The sequence below is a fragment of the Glycine max genome, chromosome 1 (assembly GCF_000004515.6).
Source record: "Glycine max cultivar Williams 82 chromosome 1, Glycine_max_v4.0, whole genome shotgun sequence".
NCBI classification, from domain to species: domain Eukaryota; kingdom Viridiplantae; phylum Streptophyta; class Magnoliopsida; order Fabales; family Fabaceae; genus Glycine; species Glycine max.
Genome location: NC_016088.4, coordinates 31,896,989 through 31,920,252, shown reverse-complemented (window position 1 = coordinate 31,920,252; position 23,264 = coordinate 31,896,989). Strand labels below are relative to the sequence as shown.

Genomic DNA, 23,264 nt, shown 5'->3' with positions numbered 1-23,264 from the left:
TCAACATCACAAGCAATCACATTCCACACACACACACACACACACACACACACACACACCCATGCCCGAGATTCACATTCCTCAGGTCTTCAAACAACATAAATCACATATAATAATAATTCATAATATAACAAGACTGATATTTTACGGGAAATTCTAAATTAAAGAGAAGAACTATAGTATACAAAAAAAATCTTGAGCCCATTTAAAATTTAATAAAAGTAATAAAGAGGACATATATAAAATTTTGGACAGAGTCTCCTCTGTAATTAAGACTTTTCCCAAAAATTCCAATTGATACAACAACAACATCATTCACAATTATATTTATCAATAACAAATATATCACATCCCATTAGTTTAAAACACAGTTTCTCCTTGAAAACCAACATGCGATAAGGACAAACATACAACCCCATAATTGGGTTCCCAAACCCCAACTATGGAATCAAAAGTTATAAACAAGCCATAAACTCCCCTCACCTATCTATATCCTCCCGTTGGCTCCTCGCAACGTTGTTTTAAGATCTATTAGGTTCACATACACTGGTCCAATCACAGAGCTCTATATATCAAATCAAAGACAATTCAGTATAGATTTTCAAAGACAGGGTCACACATTCGGGGTCAAATACCAATTCAATTTTTAGAAAGTCTAAAATGGTGTTTTTGGGGTCCACATCAAAGAGACGTCATTTTGAAATTCCAATCATGTCAATGTGATCCGAGTTCAGCAAAGGTCACAAAAGCAAAATCAATTTTTTTTATAGAAATGCAACTTTTACAATGTCTCATTTTCAAGGTTTTTTCAAAGGAAACATAAAAACATCCAATAACGGTAACCAAATCACAAGAGATGCAATGAGAGGCTCAATCTAACTAGGAGAAGGCATAAAAATCATTGATACCTCGAAGAAATTGCAAAGCGATGGTCGGGAGGTTTCGTTACCGAATCCACTAGTTGGGTTTTGAAGATTCAACTCCAATCAAAGGCTTCCACTCCATGCGGTGGTCTGGAGGCAAGTGGTGGCAGCTTGTGGTGGTCGCCGGTGGCTGTGGGTGAAGGAAGAGGTGGGTTTAGGGTTTGGGTGAGAGTTTGGGGAGAAAAGTGGTGAAAAATCATGTTTTCCACACAGATAAAAGTATTTATAACCTGCAAGACTCACTTAGAGAGCTAGTGTCACTAAGCAAAATTTAACTTAAACTCACAGAAAGTTTCCGCTAAGTGAGACATTTGTGCTAAGCGCAATTTCTCCTCTAGCTGAAATTGCGCTTAGCAAGCTGGTGTCACTGAGTGAAATATTTTCTCTAGGTGGAATTGTGCTTAGCGAGTTGGCGTTGCTAAGCGAGCTGGTGTCGGTAACCGAGCTGTCAACAAATCTCCAAGGTGCTCCAACATATTTCACTGCTTTTGTGCAAAGGTCATATCTCACACTTTAGATGTTATTTTATAAATCCTGATGGTCAAAACATGCAGCCATGGATTGCGAGCCTACAGTTCAAGTTTGAAGGTGATCCAAAAGTTAATGAGTCCTAGATCATGGTTTTATCAAAATAGGTTTTGGGTCAATTTTAGAATCACACAGTTCCAACACAGATCAATCAAACTCCACATAACGTAACATCCAAACCAAGCAGTTGCACAAGGATAATTCACATAACACTTCAAATAATCCAAATTAATCAAGTAATTAAATAATACAAGAAATATATCAAACATCTATTTTTAGTTATCAAAATTTCAAGTTGTTACATACCACTCATGTTTATAGCTCCCTAGTAGGCTTTTGTATAATGTGTTCTTTTTCCTTTTACCACTCAATGACTCTCTTTAATTTCTTAATAGAATCTCCAAGAACACAAAAGAGTACAATCATAAACTTAAATAAATCGAGATGACACCCAACACTGATTGAAAAGATATCGAAGAAGACAAACAAAGCAAAAAAAATTGGAGGAAAGATTCAAGGAAGACTCTTAGGACTTGATTTAAACTAGTGTGTTAGTGAACTTAAATAACAAGCTGTTGTATTTTTACTCGGAACTCTTTTTTTCTTTATACTTTTCTTCTTCTTTTTAATTCAACCTTATTGCAACAAATAAACTATCAACAACAAGCACTCTTTTTTTTAACATATGCTACCTGCAATAAATGGAATTTGTAATTTAGGATGCAACTCTGAAATGGAGTAATTGAGAATGAAACTAGATTGAATTCCCAACAAAACAAGTTGTTACTTAACACAGTACCAACATACTACTCAAGGAACATGAATTGAAAGGATTAAAGTTCATGAACAAGGATGAACACCAAGAATACAAATGCAAAAATGTATGAACTGAAAATAAAATTGAAGAAAACAAACAACAAAGAGATTGGAAGTACAAATTAGGAACAAACACAAAGGCTAATATAGAATTGCACAATTATAATTTAGGGGTTTAGAGTTACCAATTGTGTGACCAGAAATTGGAGAATAGAATGGAGAAATTTTAACTCAACTCCAATCCTAGAACTGAGCTCTGATTGCCAAGTGATAAGAACTTCCATTAAAAGTGGATGATTAGATCATTTAGGAATGGAATATATGCCCAAAATTCAGCCTCCAGCATGTCTTGTTAACAAATGACCCAATCTCACATTTTACACCTTAAAATTGAGTGTTTCCAAAATGAGGAGAAAAGAACTTTCTGAACTATATGATAAACTCAAGAATCACAAAAAAAAAAACCAAGTATTTTGAGAGATACGATCTAAGTTGAGAAAAAAATTAGGAATTTGAGGGTTAGGGTTTGATTCAACAAAAAATTGGGAACAAAAATAAATGAACTAGAATTGGAAGGCACCGCAATCCAAGGATTGATAAGCCTACAAACACCATAAGATAAGCACCCTTGATAAGTTTAGAGATTCTTAAAAGAACCTAAGAGAACTAATCTCACTCACAATGGATAACTTGTAATATGAATTCTAATTTTCATTCACAAAATAGGAGATACATATAGTTGTCCTAAGGCATACCAAGAGGCTTATGTAACTCCTATTAACTATTGGTAATAATTATCCCAATTAATTGGCTCATTTAATTAGCATGTAAGCCACTCAATAGACACAAAAATATTCCAACAATCACTCATATTTATGTCTTATTTTAATATTATTCTAATGCAGCCCACATAATGTAAAATAAAGAAAATAACCAAATGTTTTGGGCCTATGTGCTAAAACAAAGTAGTGTAGTCCAAACATTTTATTACAACTTTATTTAATAAAAAATAGACATCTTCACAGACCTTGTTATGCAAATCAGTCCATCATCTATATTCCTCAAGTTGAATTAAGCAGTTGACCAATTTGGGATTCTATCTTTTTAGATGTGATTTTTCTTCAATTGAAGTTGCCACCATTTTGTTTAAGGCTTCCTTTGCTTTCTTAGCACATGCCCTTGTCATTTGTCCACCAAGTCCTTGTAGTGCTTCATTGTTCATGTTCCTTTTTTGATCCTAATGATTATGTTTCAACATAATTCCGTTCCATATGAATAGGCATATCTAGCTGCCAAGAAATGATAGACGCATGATTAAATGAGTTGAAGGTCCTGAAATAACTAGAAGGGGACAACCTCTAAGAAATGATAAGCGAATAGTTGGAGTTGATTGTCCTAAAACAATTAAACCTAAAAAGATATGAAATACATATTTCCTATGCGAACTCATGTTATTTAGTATACAAACTCTCATGGATGTTTCATTGATTTTGAACAAAGGAATGGCTTTTGTAACTAAGTTCTCACCCTTTCACCTATAGTTAAAAATTTTCATATATTTATCGAGAAATAAATAATCTTTATGTACTTATGTGTGTGTGTTATAAAAATTTACATAATTGTGCGTAGTTAATGAATTTTTGACCCATTTTTTTTTATCCAAAAAGGTATTTAAATGTTAAAGTTTAAAATAATATCTTAACAAAAAATTAAAAAATGAAAAAAGTTGATCATATAAAAAATAAAAACATATTTGAGTCTTAAAATGATTATTATTGTATTCATATTTTGTTTATTAATAATAATACGCAATAGAGAAATGAGAGAGAGAGTGAGAATATTATAGTTATGTAATTGTACATGTCCAAGGGTACGATTGTAATTTTCCCTTATGTTGAGCTTTATCCATTCGTTTTTGTCTCCTTCAATTGTTCTATGTCATGCACAGGAGGAGATGGGTTTCAAGTCAGATATCAGTCAATATAATAAATAATAAATGAGAAAGAACAATTCATTTACCTAAAAAATGTCACATTTTATATACAAATATTAACCAGTCTTAGGATCCATAGTATTTATCTTATAGTTAATGTAGTGATAATTCTTCATTATTTGACAACATTTCCTTAATCTAAGGATTACACCTCTAATGTTGTTATTGTCTATAACATTAGAGGTTGAACAGTCCTCAATTGTTTGAGTTCGATTATGTAATTACTTAAGAATTCTAAGCTTAGTGGAGTATAATAATATAATGATTTTTTTAATTAAAATTTATTTTAAAGATTATAATAATATAATATATTTTTATCCATTAAATAATAAATATTACTTAATAATAAGTTTTATGGTCATCCTTCTCATAATCAAAATATGTTAATGGTTCTATCTTCGATTGGCAGCTATCGACTGGTAAAAAATGGACGGTGATAAGAAGACATCAAAATATCAATAAAAAAGGAAAAAAGACAAGACGTTCCTCACAGACGGGTGGTAAATGTGAATGTATGAATACATGATTTTGGTGATGCCAAAGAATAATCAAACAAGGTTGCGTTCAAGATTACTTCAACAAACATTCGAAGGTTAAGTATTGCTTTAAAATTAATACAAGGTTGCTTCAAGATTAATTCAAGATCAAGCTTTGCCTCAAAACAAAGTGTTTCCAAGACATCCAAGGCTGAGGTAATCGATTACCAGACAGTGTAATCGATTACCAGAAGACAATTTTGAAAAAATAGCTTTTAGAAGGGTTTTGAAATTTGAATTTAAAAGTTGTAATCGATTACCATTGATGTGTAATCGATTACCAGCAACGGAACTCTAGAAATTCAATTTGAAAAGTCATGACCCTTCAAAATATAACTGTGTAATCGATTACCAGAATCCTGTAATCGATTACTAGTGAAGAATTTCAGAAAAAGCTTTTTGAAAAGACACATCTCTTCAAACCATTTTGAAAAGACACGAAGGGCAATTTGAAAAGGCACGAAGGGCCTATATATATGTGTGTCTGACTTTGAAAAGCAAGAGAGAGATATTCGAAGAGAACTTCATTGCCAAATGCTCTCTCGACAACTCTTGGGCAAACACTTGCAAATCTATTGAGAGTTCATCTAGGAACTTCAAATTGTATTATCATCTCTAAAAGAGAGAAATTCCTCTAAGTTCTTCAACTTGTATCATTCTTCTCTAAAAGAGAGAGAAACATTCTTCTGTACTTCAAAGCAAACTATTGTTAATCAAGAGACAATGAGTCTCTTGATTTGTAAAGTTTCCTGAACACAAGGGAATGGTATCCCTGGGTGGTTCAGAAGTTGTAAAGGGATTTACAAAGTTAGTGGAAATCTCAAGTGGGTTACTTAAGGACTGGACGTAGGCACAGGGCGTGGCCTAACCAGTATAAAACTGAGTTTGCATTTCTTTCTTCCCTTATCTTAGTTATTTTGTTGTAGTTTAGTTTGTCTTGTGCATTTAAAAGAACATTGTTAAATTGATTACTTCTTCTTCTTCTACATTCTGAGCCTATCATTTAGAAGGGGGTTAAAAGTTTGTTTGTGGGAAATTTTGAAACTTAATTCACCCCCTCTCTTAAGTTATTGAGGCCACTTGTCCAATAGTAAAATCAAAGCTCAATTAATAATAACAACCATGTGTTCCGTAGTTTCATGTGGCTTTCAATGAAAAGAACATGCCACTCGGTAATTGTGGTTCAAATAATCACCATACACTTTGACCCTAAATTCATCTTTCAAACATAAAAAAAATTCAAATTTAATTCTAGAATTTGCAAAAAGCGAAAAATATAATTTATTATTAAATTGATCCTTAAACATTATAACTTAATGACAAAACAGTTGCACAACATGATTAATTTGTTGCACTTTTTGAAAATTTAGGTCCTACTAAATTTTTATTTTATTTCAAGAGTAAATTACACTCGCACCCCTTATGTTTTTCTAAAACTGCACTCGATACCCCTCCCTTTTTTCACATTACTTTTACACTTTTTTAGTTAATATCATTAACTAACGTCAATTGAAATATGTGAGCAGACAAAATTACCCTAACATCTTTGTTACACTTGCATCCCTGTGTTTTTATCAAATTGCACTTGATACCCCTCCCTTTTTTATATTATTTTTACCTCTCTTCTATTAACGCCGTTAACCAACTTCAATTGAAATATGTGAGCAAACAAAATTGCCCTAACATCTTTGTTAAATACTCAATAACAAATTAGCAATTGACCCTGTGAATAGACCTTTCTTAAGGCAATAACATTTTTTCCTTTAATATTTGACTCTTACTTCATTGTTGCTAACACTTGAAGAAGATGCAGCTCTTGATTGAGACATTATATCAAACACCTAGCTATCAATAATAAATATTCCAAAGAAAGGAGTTAAAAACACAAATGCAGGAGAAAAACACTAAAATTTGAAGCAAATGACCATATTCAATCAATAGGCATTGTTGGGAACACGTCCAACAAAAACGTAGCAACCAAACGACCCAACACACACCAAAAAAATTAAACTAAAAAAAAAAAAGAAGAAAGGGTGTTAACACATGTGTACCAACAAGGTGGGTTCACGTCCAACAAAAAGCTAGGTTCAGGTCCAATTAGAGAAAAAAGAAAAAGAATAAAGAGTGTTAAAATATTTTCAGGTTGAAAGTGGTGTCATGTCTTTTATAGAGTTAAGAGGAAGAAGATAAGGGTATCTTAGACATAAATTTTCATTAAAAGTCATGTAACCAGCATGTGTCTACTTTCTATTAAATTATTAATCGGTGTTTAGGAGGGAGGGAGTCTGGGTGTAATGTGAGCTAAACAATTAAGGGATTTTTTGTAGGGTGCAAAAAAGGAGGGGTGTCGGGTACAATTTGGAATAAAACACAGGGGGTGCATGTGTGAGGAAGAAGATGAGGGTATTTTAGACATAAATTTTCATTAAAAGTCATGTGACCAGCATGTGCCTACTTACTGTTAAATTATTAAATGGTTTTTAGGAGGGAGGGGGTAATGTGAGCTAAACAATTAAAGGGTCTTTTTATGTAGGGTGTCAAATAGGAGGAATGTCGGGTGTAATTTGGAAAAAAACACAGGGGGTACGAGTGTGATTTACTCTTTTTTCAATGATTAATTTGTAACCACATCACACTTTCAGGACTGAATTTGATTATTTATCCCTTTTTTTAACTCCTAAATCAATTTATTTGAAGCAGTGCTCGTTTTTAGTTTTAGTTTTTTCTTTTTAAATATATTCCAAAATATCTTCTTAATATTTATAAAAGAGAAGAAAAATATTTTTTAAAATTATTAGGTTTGAAGGTATTATTAGAAAAAGTCTAATAAATAGTTTTCTTTTCTAACTTTGAAATTTAATAAAATAAAAAATAAAATGCTATTAAATAAAAATAAAAATTATAAAACTTGTTTCCCTCTTCTTCAATAAAAGGTTATTCTTCCTTGAAATGACAAAATTTTTATCTGCGTAGTTTTGAAATAGGACTCTATTTTTAATTTTCAAATCATAGTTTTAATAAAATAGAAAAAACAAATCTCATTCTCGAATCAATGTCAGTATGGTGAAGCCAATTGAACATGTTTAGAAGAATATTTATGAAATTTATTTGAATTTCTATAAATAATTTGTTACTTTATATGTTATATTAAATTTATTTTAATAAATGCACCCAAAACACATTTTAATAAATTTCATGATTTAATTTATAATATAATTTTTTTAATAAAAAATTATCAAATAGATATTTAACTAAATCATATATCTATTCAACCACTATAATAGTAAAAATTAAAAACAATACTTTTAGGATCCGCTTGGGGTGATTGCGAGTTTTTTTTATTTTTTATTTTGAAATGCTATTTTCAAAATAATACGTGTTTGGAAAAAATGAAGTTGAAATAGTTTTTAAATTATTTTAAAAACACTTTTACATTTATTTTCAAAAACAAAAAAAAGGTTTTATGAATTTGGTTTTTAGTTTAAAAATACACATTTCCTATATTTGACAATGAAATTTTTTGTTTTCACCACCACCACCACACCACCAACACCATCGCCACCACTATCGTTGTCACTGTCATAATTGGTTGTAACCACCAACATTGCTACCACCAACACTGCTACCATCATCACCATTGTCATTGCCACCATCATCACCACCGACATCACCATCACCACCAACACTTCTACCACTGCCACCATCAATTCCATCACCATTGCCACTATCATTATCACCACCACCACCACTATCACTACCACCATCGTTACCATCGCCATCACCATCATCACCGGCATTACTACCACTATTAGCACCATCAATGCCATCGCCATCGTCATTGTCACCACCACCACCATTACCAATAATACTATCTTCGTCACTGTCATCACCACCACCATACTACCACCACCACCACCCACAACTGTCATTGCACTATCATCGCCACTGACACCACTGATTGCTACCACCACCACTAATACCACCCTCGACGCCACCACCACCACCAAGGTCATTGTTGAAGTACCTGAAACACCCTAGAAGGATAGTGGGTTGAATAGTGTGATGGATAAAAACTTTGTCTTTTGAAAACTTTGTCTTTTGAAAACTTTGAAAGCTTTTCTCAAACAAATATCAATGGAGGATGGGTTTTGTCCAAGGGGTTCAAAATCACTTTGTGTTTAGAAACCATTTCACAAAGCATGGACACAATAGTGTAAAAGTAAACTCAAGAAAGGAACTAGTTATATGGAAGCAGTAAAGAAAACACAGTTTTTTGGTTCACCCCAACTCTTGGGTTACATCTAATTCTTCTTCAAAGCTTGAAGAGTTCCATTAATCAAAACTTTGATTGCAACCATGTATTTTCTATGTCACTTTTAGCTGCAACAAGTACTCTCTAGGTCACTTCTGGCACTACCCCTAATCTCCCCCTAAGATTAAGACCCAAGTATTTTTTTTTCTCACGAAGCCACTTATGGCTTTCACAAATAATAAATGTTTGATAGAATATGAATTCTAATCACTCAAAGAATGTTTACACTATAAAGACCCGCCTTGACGCTACGATATCGCTACTCTAAAACGCGTAAATTTCAATTTTTAAATAAAAACTTCATTAATTTGATTATGAAAACGAGAGTAAATTTTTTGTGATATTCATTCATCAAACAACACACAAAAAAACTTAAATAAGTACTTATATATAATAATCATCATACATCATCCACATGACAGAAAGTAATTTAATTTATACATATATTTAAGCATGTGATTTACATGTCCAATTCAAAATAGAATCAAGGAACCAACTGTAGAGGAGTTGATAACAAAACATAACTCCCTCCTAAAATAATTCTAATGTCATCACGTCATCTTAGCGGCTCCCACAAAAGAATCTCCCTCCATATCATCTACCGTTGTTCATCTGCTCCCACGAACAAAGGTTCGTGATCATCACATGTATCAACCACACTGTACAAAATTGCAATAAAGAGTTTATTATAAAAGAAATCAACAAGCATCAGATGACAATAATTAGCAAGGAAACTATATCAATAATCATAATCATACTCAATAATCCATCAGTTCAATATACACTTAACAATTAGTCATTAATTTTTCCATAATTCCAATCAATCATGTTTAGTATGATGCATGCACTTGACCTCAACTCTCAAACACAATATGGTATCATTCGTTAGGAAATAGCCTAAGTGTGTCCACATGACACTCTTACTTAGGAAAACATGATCAGCCTGAGTCACAAGGGAGTTCCAAACCATGTGACATGCCCCCAAGTACAAGTATTTTCTGTAATGAAAAACTAGTACTAAGTGACAAAGTTTATACTATTTTCATGCAATATGAAGTATGAAACATGAGCACCATCAATGCACTAACCGTGGATAATTAAGGATTTTAGTCATCCCCCACCAGAGATGCTTAAAACTCTTTAACCACTCTATTTCCCCCACCAGGGATATCTATCATTGTCACTGCACACCCCATGTACATACACAACATACATAATCACAATGACATCATCAACATCATCTTATCTCAATATTGTTATCAACATCAACATCATCTCATCTCAATGTCCTCGTCAACATCAACATCCTCTCATATAACCATTATCATCAACATTAACATCATTTCAACTCAATAACATTATCAATATCAACATCATCTCATATCAATATTATCATAGACATTAACATCATCTCATCTCAATATCGTCATCAACATCAACATCATTTGATAACAATATTATCATAAACATTAACATCATCAGTAATTGCATTCCACATATATACATATAATTTCATGCATGGGATTTACGTTCCCTGGGTCATCAGACAACATAATTCTAATAAAACAACAATATCATTCATCAGTAACAAATATATCGCATCTTATTAGTCGAAAACATTGTTTTTCTTGAAAACCACCATGCACAAGGACAAACATACATTCTCATAATTGGGTTCCCTAACTCCAACCATGGTATCAAAAGCCGTAAATTATAATAAACTCCCCTCATCTATCGTTGTCTCTCTGTCGACTCCTCTCTGCGTCATTCGAAGGTCTCTCACGTTCAAGTTTGTCAGTCCAAATGTAGAGTCCTATATACCAAATCAAAGACAATTTAGTATAAATTTCAAGGGCAAAGTTAATATCAACATTTGGTTCAAATACCCATTTAGTTTTAAAATGGACAAAAATGGTGTTTTTGGTTTCTACATCAAAGAGACGTCATTTTGGAATTCTGATCACACCAATATGGTCAGGGTTCAATGAAGGTCACAAAAACGACATCAATATAAGAAAGTGGTGACTTATACAACGTCTCATTTTCAAGGGTTTTTCAAAGGAAGTGTAAAAACATCAACTAATGGTACCCAAGTCACAAGAGATGCAAAGATAGACTCAAACTAACTAGGAGAAGGCTTAAAAATCAAGGTAACATAAGAAAACACGAAAGAAAAGGTTCAAAGCTCTATTCTCTACTGAATCCTTGAGATGGATTTTGAAGATTCTGCTCTAATTAAAGTGTTTCTCTCTGTACGGTGGTCCGGCGGCAAGCAACGACAGCTCGTGACGACCACCCGTGGTCGTGGGTGGTGGTGGAGGAGGGGTTAGGGTTTTTAGGTGGAAGTTTAGAGAGAGAGAGAAAGCTAAAATGATTATTTTTACGCTTTTGGATGTATTTATAATCTCTAGATCTCACTTAGCGAACTCGTCTCGCTAAGAGAAACTTCACTTTTGGCGCTGAGTGAGTTACCTCCTCAATTGGGAATTACGCATAGCGCACTGTCTCACTAAGCAAATTTCCCTCTCGGGTTGGGAATTGCGCTTAGCGCACTTGTCTCACTAAGCAAATTTCCCTGTCGGGTTGGGAATTGCGCTTAGCGCACTTGTCTCACTAAGCAAATTTCTCTATTGGGTTAGGAATTGTGCTTAGCACGCTCATCTCACTAAGCAAATTTTCCTCTCAGGTTGGGAATTGCGCTAAGCACGCTTGTCTCTGTAACGCCCTGAAATTTTGCTAACTATAAATCAATGTTTAAATGTATTTCTCGTGTTATTTGATTATGTGATTGACTTGGATGAGTTGAAGTATTGTGTGAATTAGCCATGTGTGATTTTCTTGATATGGATGTTAAGTTATGTGGACTTTTATTAACTTAAGTTGAAATTATGAGATTTCAAGTTTTACCTGAACATGTTCCGGTAAAACCATGATCCCGGATTCATTAACCGTTGGATCGACTTCAAATTTGGAATGTAGGTTCATAACCCAGGTCTTCACATTTTGACAGTTGGGATTTGAAAAATAAAAACTTTTTACATCTCACTTAGTGCGAGAAGTTCGCTAAGCGCAATACCAACCCGAGAGGAATTCGCACTTAGCGCCAAAAGTGAATTCCCACTTAGCAAGACAAGCTTGCAAAGCTAGATCTGCAGATTATAAATACATTATTCAGCATGAAAACACGATTTTCACACCTCCCTCTCAAAACTCCACCAAACCACCCTATAAAATCCTCCTCCACCACCCACGACCACCGGTGGCCGTCACGAGCTGTTGTTACTTGCTGTTGAACCACCATATGGAGAGAAATGTTTTAAACGGAGTGGAATCCTCAGAATCCATCTCAAGGATTTGGTGGAGAACAAGCTCTCAATTGAAAAAAATGTATCTTTTAAAAAACAGTTACAAAAAAACTTTTGTATGAATCGTATCACAAACACATATATGAATAGAATGTAATCAATATTTAATCAAGCCTTCCTTAAACATGATCCTTCATTAACATCCTTTCTTTCACAAATATAAAACTTGAATCTTTATGAAATTTTTTTATTAATACTTGAATGAGAGAAAAAGGTTAGAACAAGAGAAGAAAGACACAATTTTTTTATACTGGTTCATTCTCTATTACTAGAGAAGCTAATCCAGTTATCTAATCCAAAACCAGAATTAGATTTTCACTATGTATCAAGAATCCTTACAAGCAATCACAACCAATCCACAATTCCCACCCCAAAAAAAGAGACTAAGGCATCCAACACTAGGGTCCTTTGTATAAGCCTAAGAGAACTCTACTCTTAGCCCAAACTAGAAAACCCTATTCTAGCATGCTTTAAGTGATTCATGCATAACCAAAAAGATCAAGTAACACCATACACAAAAAAAAACCGAGTAAGAGATATACAACCTGACCAATCTTTCCACAAAAACCTTACTGGATTGAGGAGGTGATATTCTTCAACTCAAAAGACACAACTCACTTCCAAGAAAAGATCTTCATAACCAAACGATTAAGAAGTTGTGAGTTACTATAAAGCTCTTTTCTTCTCTGCTCTTATTCACTAATGACAACACGAGATCTTGCTAATTCAGAGGCTAAGATGTTATTTTTGAGATGTGTTGTTATGTTGATGTGTATGTGAGTGAACATAAGTTGGTTATTTATAGAGAAAAAAATTATAATCGCCTGTAATAAATTAAATCTACAAAGTAATCGATTAATTCAATGAAGTAATCGATTAGATTATCTAAGTAAACAATTAAAGTTTTCTTCCTAACATATGGAAATAACTCAAGAACAATGGAATCAATTAGATGCTCTAAGTAATCGATTAAAGTATTCTTGTTCACTTCTGAACAACTAAACGAGAGAGAAGTAATCAATTAATCCACTTGGTAATCGATTAAAGCAGAGACTCTTGAATAAATCAGTCATTGTCTCAAACAATAGTGCAATCGATTATGACACTACAGTAATCAATTAATTTGATACGAGACTTAACTCTTCAAGCTTCAGACAGTTTGTTGTAATCAATTACGACAACCCTGTAATTGATTAAAATAGAGAGTTTTGCCTCTTGAAGAAACTTTTCTAACTTAGAAACTTTTCTTCACACTAACCTTGATGATGCATGATGCAATGCAAATATCATATGTACTAAGATGCAACAACCAAGATAACAACCAATACAAATACCGCTCAAGGGAGTTAGGCATGTAAAAGCCAAACCTTCTTCAAAACTTCTTTAAGTTTTTCCATGAGCTTGAAGCTTTAGCCTTTAGGTTGTTCATCATGTTGATCCCCCTATCTCTAACATCAATCTTTTTTTTCGTAGTTTCTCTGAGGTAATCTTGACTTCTATATCTTTCTCCAGGTTAGTTTGAGCTTTTCTTAGTGTCTTGTGTTTTTGGTATCGTAATAGGGTATTTTTACACTTCCTTTGAAAAAACCTTGAAAATGAGACGTTGTAAAAGTTATATTTTTATAAAATTGATGTTATTTTTGTGATCTTCGCTAAACCTCGATCACATTGGCATGGTTAGAATTTCAAAATGACATTTCCTTGTAATAGAACTCGAAACATCCCTTAGCCCATTTTGTTTTGATAGAGGTAATTGACCCCGAATGTTATTGTTAACCTTATTTTTTTTAAATCTATATGAAATTCCTTTCGATTTGGTATATAGAAACTTGTGTTTGGACTGACAAACGTGAATGAGAAAGGTCTCTGAGCGACATAGAGAGGAGCTGACGGAGAGCTCATGATAGGTGAGGGGAGTTTATTATAATTTTATGGTTTTGATACCATAATTGGGGTCAAGGAACCCAATTATAGGAATGCATGTTTATCCCTGTGTATACTGGTTTTCAAGAAAAATAATGTTTTCAACTAATGGGATGCGATATGTCTGTTATTGATAGATGACATTATTATTTTTATTAGACTTATGTTGTCTGAAGACCTGGGGAGTGTGAATCTCAGGCATGAACTATATATGTATGTATATGTAGAATGTGATCTACTGATGATATTGTTATTGATGATATTAATTTATATGAGGTGATGTTGATGTTTATGATAACGTTGATAGAGAATGATGTTGTTATTGAAGATGATATTGATAATAGATAATGTTGCTATTGATTATTATGTTGATATGAGATGATAATGTTGATGTTGATAATGTCATTGAGATGAGATGATGTTGATGTTGAGAATGATAGTAAGATGATGAGATGACATTGATGTTGATAATGACATTGAGATAAGATGTTAAAGTTGAAAATGTCATTATGATGATGTATGCTCTGTATGTACATGGGTGGTGTTGTGGTCATGATGGATATCCCTGGTGGGGGAAATAGAGTGGTTAAAGAGTTTTAATTATCTCTGGAGGGGGATGGCTTAGAATCTTTAATTATCCATGGTCAGTGCATTGATGGTGCCCATGTTTCATACTTCATATTGCATAGAAATAGTATAAACTTTGTCAATAAGTACTTGTAGTTTCTTATGAGGGGGAATACTTGTACTTGGGGGCATGTCACTCGGTTTGGAACTCCCATGAGACTCAGTTTGATCACCATGGGGGGAGGGGGGGAGGGAGGAGTTGCCTGTGCATCGCAGGTTGACCTCGACACTTGCTGCCTAATTTTCCTAAGTGAGAGTCAGGTGGTTACAGTCTCGCTAGGAAAACTGTCCAAAAATGGTATCTAGATAATCCCAACAGTCAAAATGTGTGGACGTGAGTCATGAACCTACATCTCAAGTTTAAAGGCGATCCAACGGTTAACGAGTCTGTGATCGTGGTTTTATCGGAACAAGTTTGGGTAAAACTTGAAATCTCACAATTTCGACATAGGTCAATCAAACTCTACATAAGCTAACATCCACATCAAGCAATCACACATAGCTAATTCACACAACACCTCAACTCATCAAAATCAATCAAATAATTAAATAACACAAGAAATACATTAAACATTGATTTTTAGTTATCAAAATTTTTGGGCGTTACAACTCTCCCACCCTTTTTGAAATTTCGTCCCCGAAATTTACCTGACTTAAACAAGGATGTATAGGATTCTCGCATTTGACTCTCTAGTTCCCACATTGCGTCCTCTTCGAATGCACCTCTTCAGATCACCTTGACCAACAAAATCTTTTTCCCTCTTAAGTGCTTTGTTCGTTTATCCTTGATCCTCAAAGGCAATGTTTCATACGTCAAGTTCTCCTTCACTTGAATGTCATCCAATTTGACCACATGAGATGGATCATGGATATATTTACAAAGTTGAGACACATGAAAGACATTTTTGAGGTTAGAAAAAGACAGGGGTAATGCAATTTGGTATGCCATAGGACCAACTCTTTTCAGAATTTGGAAAGGACCGATAAAACGAGGTATGAGTTTTCAGGATTTCAAAGCTTGACCAACCCCAGTCCACGAAGTGACTCCCAAGAATACATGATCACCAACCTCGAATTTCAGGTCTTTCCTCCTCTTGTCCTGATAACTCTTCTGCCTACTCTGAGTAGTCCTTATCCTCTCTTGGATTAACTTGACCTTCTTAGTGGTTTGTTGTACCACTTTAGGTCCTAAGGTGAGGTTGTCTCCAGGTTCTAGCCAACACAGGAGTGTCCTACATCTTCTATCATACAGGGCTTAATAGGGAGCCATTCCAATGGTAGAATGAAAACTATTGTTATAGCTAAACTCTATCAATGGCAGAAAACTCTCCCAACTTCCCTTTTGTTCTAAGACACATGCCCTCAAAAGATCCTTCAGCGACTGAATGGAGTGTTTAGTCTGGCCATCAATCTGAGGGTGGTAAGTTGAACTTAACTTAGCCTAAGCTTGGTTCCCAACGCTTTGTTTAGACTTTCCCAAAATCTAAAGGCAAATCCAGGATCTCTATCAGACACTATGCTAGATGGCACAGACTAAACTTGAGCACATTGGGGACACACATTCTATCTTGGTAGCACCAGGGTGGATGCTCAGGTTTCTCCTATTTTCTTCCTCTAAGATCATCTTCTTAAGCTCGGGCACATTGGGGACACACATTCTATCTTGAAATCGCAAGAATCCATTCGATCCCACATTGAAACTACTATCTCTCCCTGACATTATGGCTTCTAACTGAGTTTTCAGAAAAGGATTAGACTTTTGGCCCTCTCTGATCTCTCCTAACAACTAACTAGTAATCTTCAAAGCTCCCAGTCTCACACTGTTAGGGGTAATCTCACACGCAAGGCTAAGGTCTCAAAACTGTTCTAGGAGATCCAGCTCTCTAACCATCATGGTAGATATATGTAGGGATTTCCAACTCAAGGCATCAGCCACTACATTGGCTTTGCTAGGATCATAGCTAAGATCAAAATCATAATCCTTAAGAAACTCTAACCATACCCTCTGATGCATGTTCAACTCTTTCGAGCTAAATAGGTACTTAAGGCTCTTATGATCACTAAACACTTCAAACTTGCCAGACAGGTAATGCCTCCACATCTTATGGGAAAAACTACATTAGCTAACTCCAGATCATGGGTGGGATAAATCCTCTCATGAGTCTTGAGTTTCCTAGAAGCATAGGCCACTACCTGGCCATTCTGCATCAACACTCCTCCTAAATCCATCTTTTATGCATCATAATACACCTCAAAGGGTTCTCTTGGGTTAGGCAAAACTAACATGGGCGCAGTCATCAACTTCTCCTAAAGGGTTTGGAAACTATGCTCACACTGGGCATCCCACACAAAAGCTTGACTATTGCGAGTTATCTTGGTCAAAGGTAAGTCTAACTTGGAGAAACCTTCTATGAATCTCCGGTAATATCTCGCTAAACCCATAAAACTTGTAATCTCAAAAATAGACTTAGGACTCTCCTATTCAAGGACAACTTCTATCTTAGAGGGGTCTACAACTATACCACCTTGAGATATCACATGCCCTAAGAAACTAACTTTCTCTAACCAAAACTCACACTTGGACAACTTCACATAAAGTTGTCGGTCCCTAAGAGTTTATAGCACAATCCTCAAGTGCTCCTTATGTTCCTCTCTAGTCTTCGAGTACACCAAAATATCATTTATGAATACTACCACAAAACTATCAAGGTAGGGGTGAAAGATTCGGTTCATATAATCCATAAACACCACAGGGGCATTAGTCACACCAAAAGGCATGACTAGATACTTTTAGTGACCATAACGGGTCCTAAAAACAGTCTTTGGAATATCCTCAGACTTCACTCGGATCTGATGGTAGCCTGACCTAAGGTCTATCTTGCTAAACACACAAGCTCCTACCAGCTAGTCCATAAGGTCATTTATTCTAGGCAAAGGATACTTATTCTTGATCGTCACCTTATTCAATTGGAAGTAGTCTACACATAACCTCATGGTCCCATCTTTCTTCTTCACTAACAACACTAGTGCTCATCATGGAGACACACTGGGTCTCACAAACTGCTTATCCAACAATTCTCTATCTATTTCTTAAGCTTGGCTAACTCTATAGGAGACATCTTATAAGGGGCTATGGATATGGGTCTAGCATCGGGTACCAAGTCTTTGGAAAACTCTATCTCTCTCTCAGGTGGTAAACCGAATACATCCTCAGGAAACTCTCTGACCACAAGGAGGTCACCCATGGAAACCTTGGTTTCTACTTCCAGGTTAGACATGATCATGTATACTTGGGCATATTCTTTCGAAGATGTTATGACTTGGTTGCCAAAGATAAACATCCTATCCTTACTCACTTAAGAATCATCAAACACCACAGTTTTATCAAAACAGTTTAATGAGACATGGTTGGAAGATAGCTAGTCCATACCCAAAATAGAAACAATTTGGCTTAAAGGTAAACAAATCAAATCAATCAAGAATGTTCTACTAGAAATTTCTACAGGACAATTAAAACACACATCAGAAGTTAACATGAAACCACTAGTTGGGGTCTCTATCACAAGATCATTATTCAAAGAAGACACAAAAAGCTTAAGATTCTCCACACACGAACAAGATATAAATGAATGGGTCGCACCGGAATCGAATAGCACAAGTAAGGGAATCTCACTTATGAAACATTTACCTTCAATTAAATCTTTGGATTTTGAAGCCTCAACATCGTTAAGAGTAAATGTAGGATCAAGTGGCCTCGGAATAATTACGAAGGGGGGGGGGAGTTGAATTAATTATTAATGAACCTTTACTAATTAAAAATCTATCCTTCTTAATGTTACTAGATTCAATTTGGCTTTTACTATAATGTTAAGAAAGTAAAGAACAGAAATAGAAACTTAACCAAAAGTAAAAGCGATAATTAAAGTGCATAACGGAAATTAAAGAGTGTAGGGAAGAAGAAGACAAACACAAGAGTTTTATACTGGTTCGGCAACAACACGTGCCTACATCCAGTCCCCAAGCGACCTACGGTCCTTGGGATTTCTTTTCAACCCTGTAAAATCCTTTACAAGCAAAGATCCACAAGGGATGTACCCTCCCTTGTTCTCTTTGAACAACCAAGTGGATGTACCCTCCACTTGAACTGATCCACAAGAGATGTACCCTCTCTTGTTCTTAGTTACAACAACCCAAGTAGATGTACCCTCTACTTGTAGCACAAAGGATGCACCCTCCAATGTGTTAAGACAAAGTTCTCAGGCGGTTAGTCCTTTGAAACTTTGTGAAGGGGAAACAAAAGATATCTCAGGCGGTTAGTCCTTTGAAATCTTTTGTTTAAGGGAAAGGGAAGAATCAAAAGAATTCTCAGACTGTGTCGTTTTGAATTCTTTGACAAGGGAGAAGGGAGACACAAAAGAATTCAGGCGGTTAGTCCTTTGTTCTTTTGGATAAGGGAGAAGAGAGACACAAAAAGAATTCAGGCGGTTAGTCCTTGGAAAATTCTTTTTGGCAAAGGGAGAAGAGAGACACAAAAGAATTCAGGCGGTTAGTCCTTCGTTCTTTTGGAGAAGGGAGAAGAGAGACACAAAAAGAATTCAGGCGATTAGTCCTTGTCGAATTCTTTTTGGCAAAGGAAGAAGAGAATGAAAAGATATAGCACACTTTTGTTTTCTGTGAAAGAACAAGGTTTGGAAACCAGAAAACTTAGAAAGTTTTTGGCAAAGGAAGAAGACGAAGAAGAAGTTCAAAAAGATGTTTAAAGGTATGTGAAAAGTTTGTCAAAGTTGTTGAAATCCAAGTCAAGGTCTTGCTTTTATAGACTCTTCATGTCTAGTCAAGAAAACCATTGGAAAAGTTATAACCTTTAGAAAAATCTGAAAACCATTGGAAGAGTTACATCTTTTGATTTTTATTCAAAACTTGTCACTGGTAATCGATTACCAAAACCATGTAATCGATTACACAAAGCATTTTATGAAAAGATGTGACTCTTCACAATTGAATTTGAATTTCAACGTTCAAATACACTGGTAATCGATTACCAATATATTGTAATCGATTACACCATTTTGAAATCAATTGGAATGTTGCAAATTCGGTTAAAAACTTTTTGAAATCAAACTTTGCCACTGGTAATCGATTATAGGAAACTGGTAATCGATTACCAGAGAGTAAAAACTCTAGTAACTTAGAAAATTTTGAGAAAAACTATTTTGAAAAACAAAATTGAGCTATGTTTGTTTTTTGAAAAATCTTTTCAATACTTCCCTTGTGAAGTCTTCTTGATTTATTTTCTTGAATCTTTAATTCATCTTCTCTTGAATCTTGAAATCAAACTTCTCTTGATTCTTGAATCTTCTTGATTTCTTCTCATGAAACTTGAAATTAAACTTGATTTTGAACTTGTTGACTCAATCTTGAAATCATTCTTTGGGCTTTTTGTCACCATCTTTGTCATTATCAAAACTACTTGAATCAACTTGATTCATCATCATGAAGCTTGTTTCTACAGTAAAGACTCTTCTCATGGCCTTCGAATGTCCAGCTTAGTCATTCAGACCCCCACCATTCTGCTCCTTCTTGGGATAAGGACAATCTCTCTAAATATGTCCCTTTTGCCTACAGTTGAAGCATTTCATGTCTTTATCGACACAATTTGAGGAGATGTAGTTTGGCTTACCACACTTAAAACAAATGATTAGGATTGAGAAAGTAGTGGGTTTGCTATCATTACCACTAGTAAACCCCATAGCACCAGTCCTCTGATTGTTGGGGCTATTACCATGTTGCTTAGGAGGGGTTAGGTATGGTTTTCCCCGATTTTGAGATTCATTCTTTTTATTCTTCATTGGGCTCGTACTCCGATAATAGGCCACCCTGTCTTAGGAGTCCTCATCCCAAATCCGACACATGTTCACCAATAGTGGAAACTGATAGACACCTTGATAGTTCACAGCTTGCTTCACCTCATGTCACAAGCTGTTCAGAAACTTCAGAGATTTTGAACTTTCACCATCTCTTCCTTGATAATGAAGAAAGTATCTCACCAGCTCCTCAAACTTGGTTGCATATTCAGGCACAATCATGTTCCCCTGCTTGAGCTCTAGGAACTCCATCTTCTTCTTGTTCCTAACATTTTCAAGAAAGTATTTATCTAGAAATACCCTCTTGAAGGTTTCTTAGGTCACAACTTGACCTTCAGCTTCCAAGCATTGGGGAGTGTTCTCCCATCAATACTTAGCTTCTTCTACTAGGATGTATGTACCAAAAGCAACCTTCTACTCCTCCTAACACGCCATCACTCGGAAGATTTTCTTAATCTCATGTATCCAATTTTGAGCATTGTCAGAGTTGTATCCTCCATTGAAAATAGGTGGATTGTTTCATTGGAAGCGATCCAACCTTTGATACTTAACAACTCCAGCAGCTTCTCCCTTATTTTAATTTTCCATAGCCTGGGCTAAGGCTTGGAGAGCATCAACTATCACATGATAATTTTGTCCCGCCATCACTTCTTATGCACACCAGGAAGTGAGAACATGGAAGGAATACACACAAGAAAAAGAACAAGATGATATCACATCTATCTCAAGTCCCTACTTAAGTTACTCTTGAAAGTTGATGCCTCGAGAAATTACTCCTCTAAAATAGTTCTCTCTCGAGACATTAACACTCATTTTCCATCTTTTGTATTCTTGACCGTTTGTCATAGTGTCCCATTGCACTTCACAAATTATATAGATGATCAGTCTGATAACTCATGACAAGGCATTGAAACTCATGGTATAACAAACATCAGAGATACAAACATGTTATGAACACACTGATAAATCTCTATAATCCACGAAAACACAACAAGGTGAGTAAGTACACAAACGACCAAAGTAACTATGAAACAATCAGGTACTCAAACGTCACACATTCAACAAGGCAACCATAGAATGCACAAAGAAACATAACAGACTCATAACTCACTGGCCAAAAGGTTCAACCTGCACTAATACCACTAATGTAATGAAAACTCCATTAATTTGATTATGAAAACGAGAGTAAATTTTTTCTAATATACATTTATGAAACAACGTGCAAAATACTTAAATAAGTATTTACACACACACACAGATAATAACCATCATACATCATCCATATGACAAAAAGTAATTTAATTTATACATGTATCTAAGCCTGTGATTTACATGTCCAATTCAAAATAGAATCAATGAACCAACTATGGAGGAGTTGATAACAAAACACAACTCCCTCCCTAAATAATCCCAACATTATCACGTCGGCTTGGCAGCTCCCACAAAAGAATCTCCTTCTACATCATATACTGCTGTTCATTTGCTCCCACAAATGAAGGTTCGTGATCATCACATGTACCAACCACATGGAACAAAATTGCAAGGGTGAGTTTATTATAAAAGAAATCAATAAGCATCAACTGACAATAATTAGCAAGGAAACTATATCAATAATTATAATCATACTCAATAATCCATCAGTTTAACATACACTTAACAACTAGTCATCAACTTTTCCATAATTCCAATCAATCATGCTTAGTATGATGCGTGCCCCTGACCTCAACTCTCAAATGCAATGTGGTACCATTCGTTAGGAAATAGCCTGAGCATGCCCACACGACACTCACACACAATAAAACTAGGCAGCAAGTGTCGGGGTCCCCCTATCGTGCACAAGCACCCCCCCCCCCCCCCGCCCATGGTGACCAACCTGAGTCATAAAGGAGTTCCAAACTGAGTGACATGCCCCCAAGTACAAGTATTTTCCATCATGAAAAACTACAAGTACTTATTGACAATGTTTATACTATTTCCATGCAATATGAAGTATGAAACATAGGCACCATCAATGCACTGGCCGTGGATAATTAAAGATTCTAAGTCATCCCTGACCAGAGATGCTTAAAACTCTTTACCCATTCTATTTCCCCCACCAGGGATATCCATCATGGTCACTACACCCCTCGTGTACATACACATCATACATCATCACAATGACATTATCAATATCATCTTATCTCGATGTCATTTTTAACATCAACATCATCTCATCTCATCTCAATGTCCTCGTCAACATCAATATCATCTCATATCAACATTATCATCAAAATTAACATCATTTCAACTCAATATCATCATCAATATCAACATCATCTCATATCAATATTATCATCAACAATAAGGTCATCTCATTTCAATTTCATCATCAACATCA

General features: G+C 35.1%; 1 protein-coding gene across 1 annotated transcript; it reads right to left on the bottom strand.

Annotated features, from left to right (window-relative positions):
• Nucleotides 1-8,375: 8,375 nt before the first annotated feature.
• LOC102665304 (circumsporozoite protein-like) lies at nt 8,376-21,139 on the bottom strand. Its single transcript, XM_006573971.1, has 2 exons — nt 21,071-21,139; nt 8,376-8,696 (listed from the first exon to the last, which is right to left on the bottom strand). The coding sequence occupies exons 1-2, from the start codon at nt 21,137-21,139 to the stop codon at nt 8,376-8,378; spliced, it is 390 nt and encodes a 129-aa protein (XP_006574034.1).
• Between the last annotated feature and the right edge of the window lie 2,125 nt (nt 21,140-23,264).

Bases quoted from the DNA above. Each gene is read 5' to 3' on its own strand.
- LOC102665304 (XM_006573971.1), bottom strand. From the start codon at position 21,139: ATGGAGTTCCTAGAGCTCAAGCAGGGGAACATGATTGTGCCTGAATAT. The intron at 8,697-21,070 runs GTGAGATACTTT...TGGTGGTGGTAG, and splicing joins CAACCAAGTTTGAGGAGCTG to TATGGTGGTGGTGATGACAG.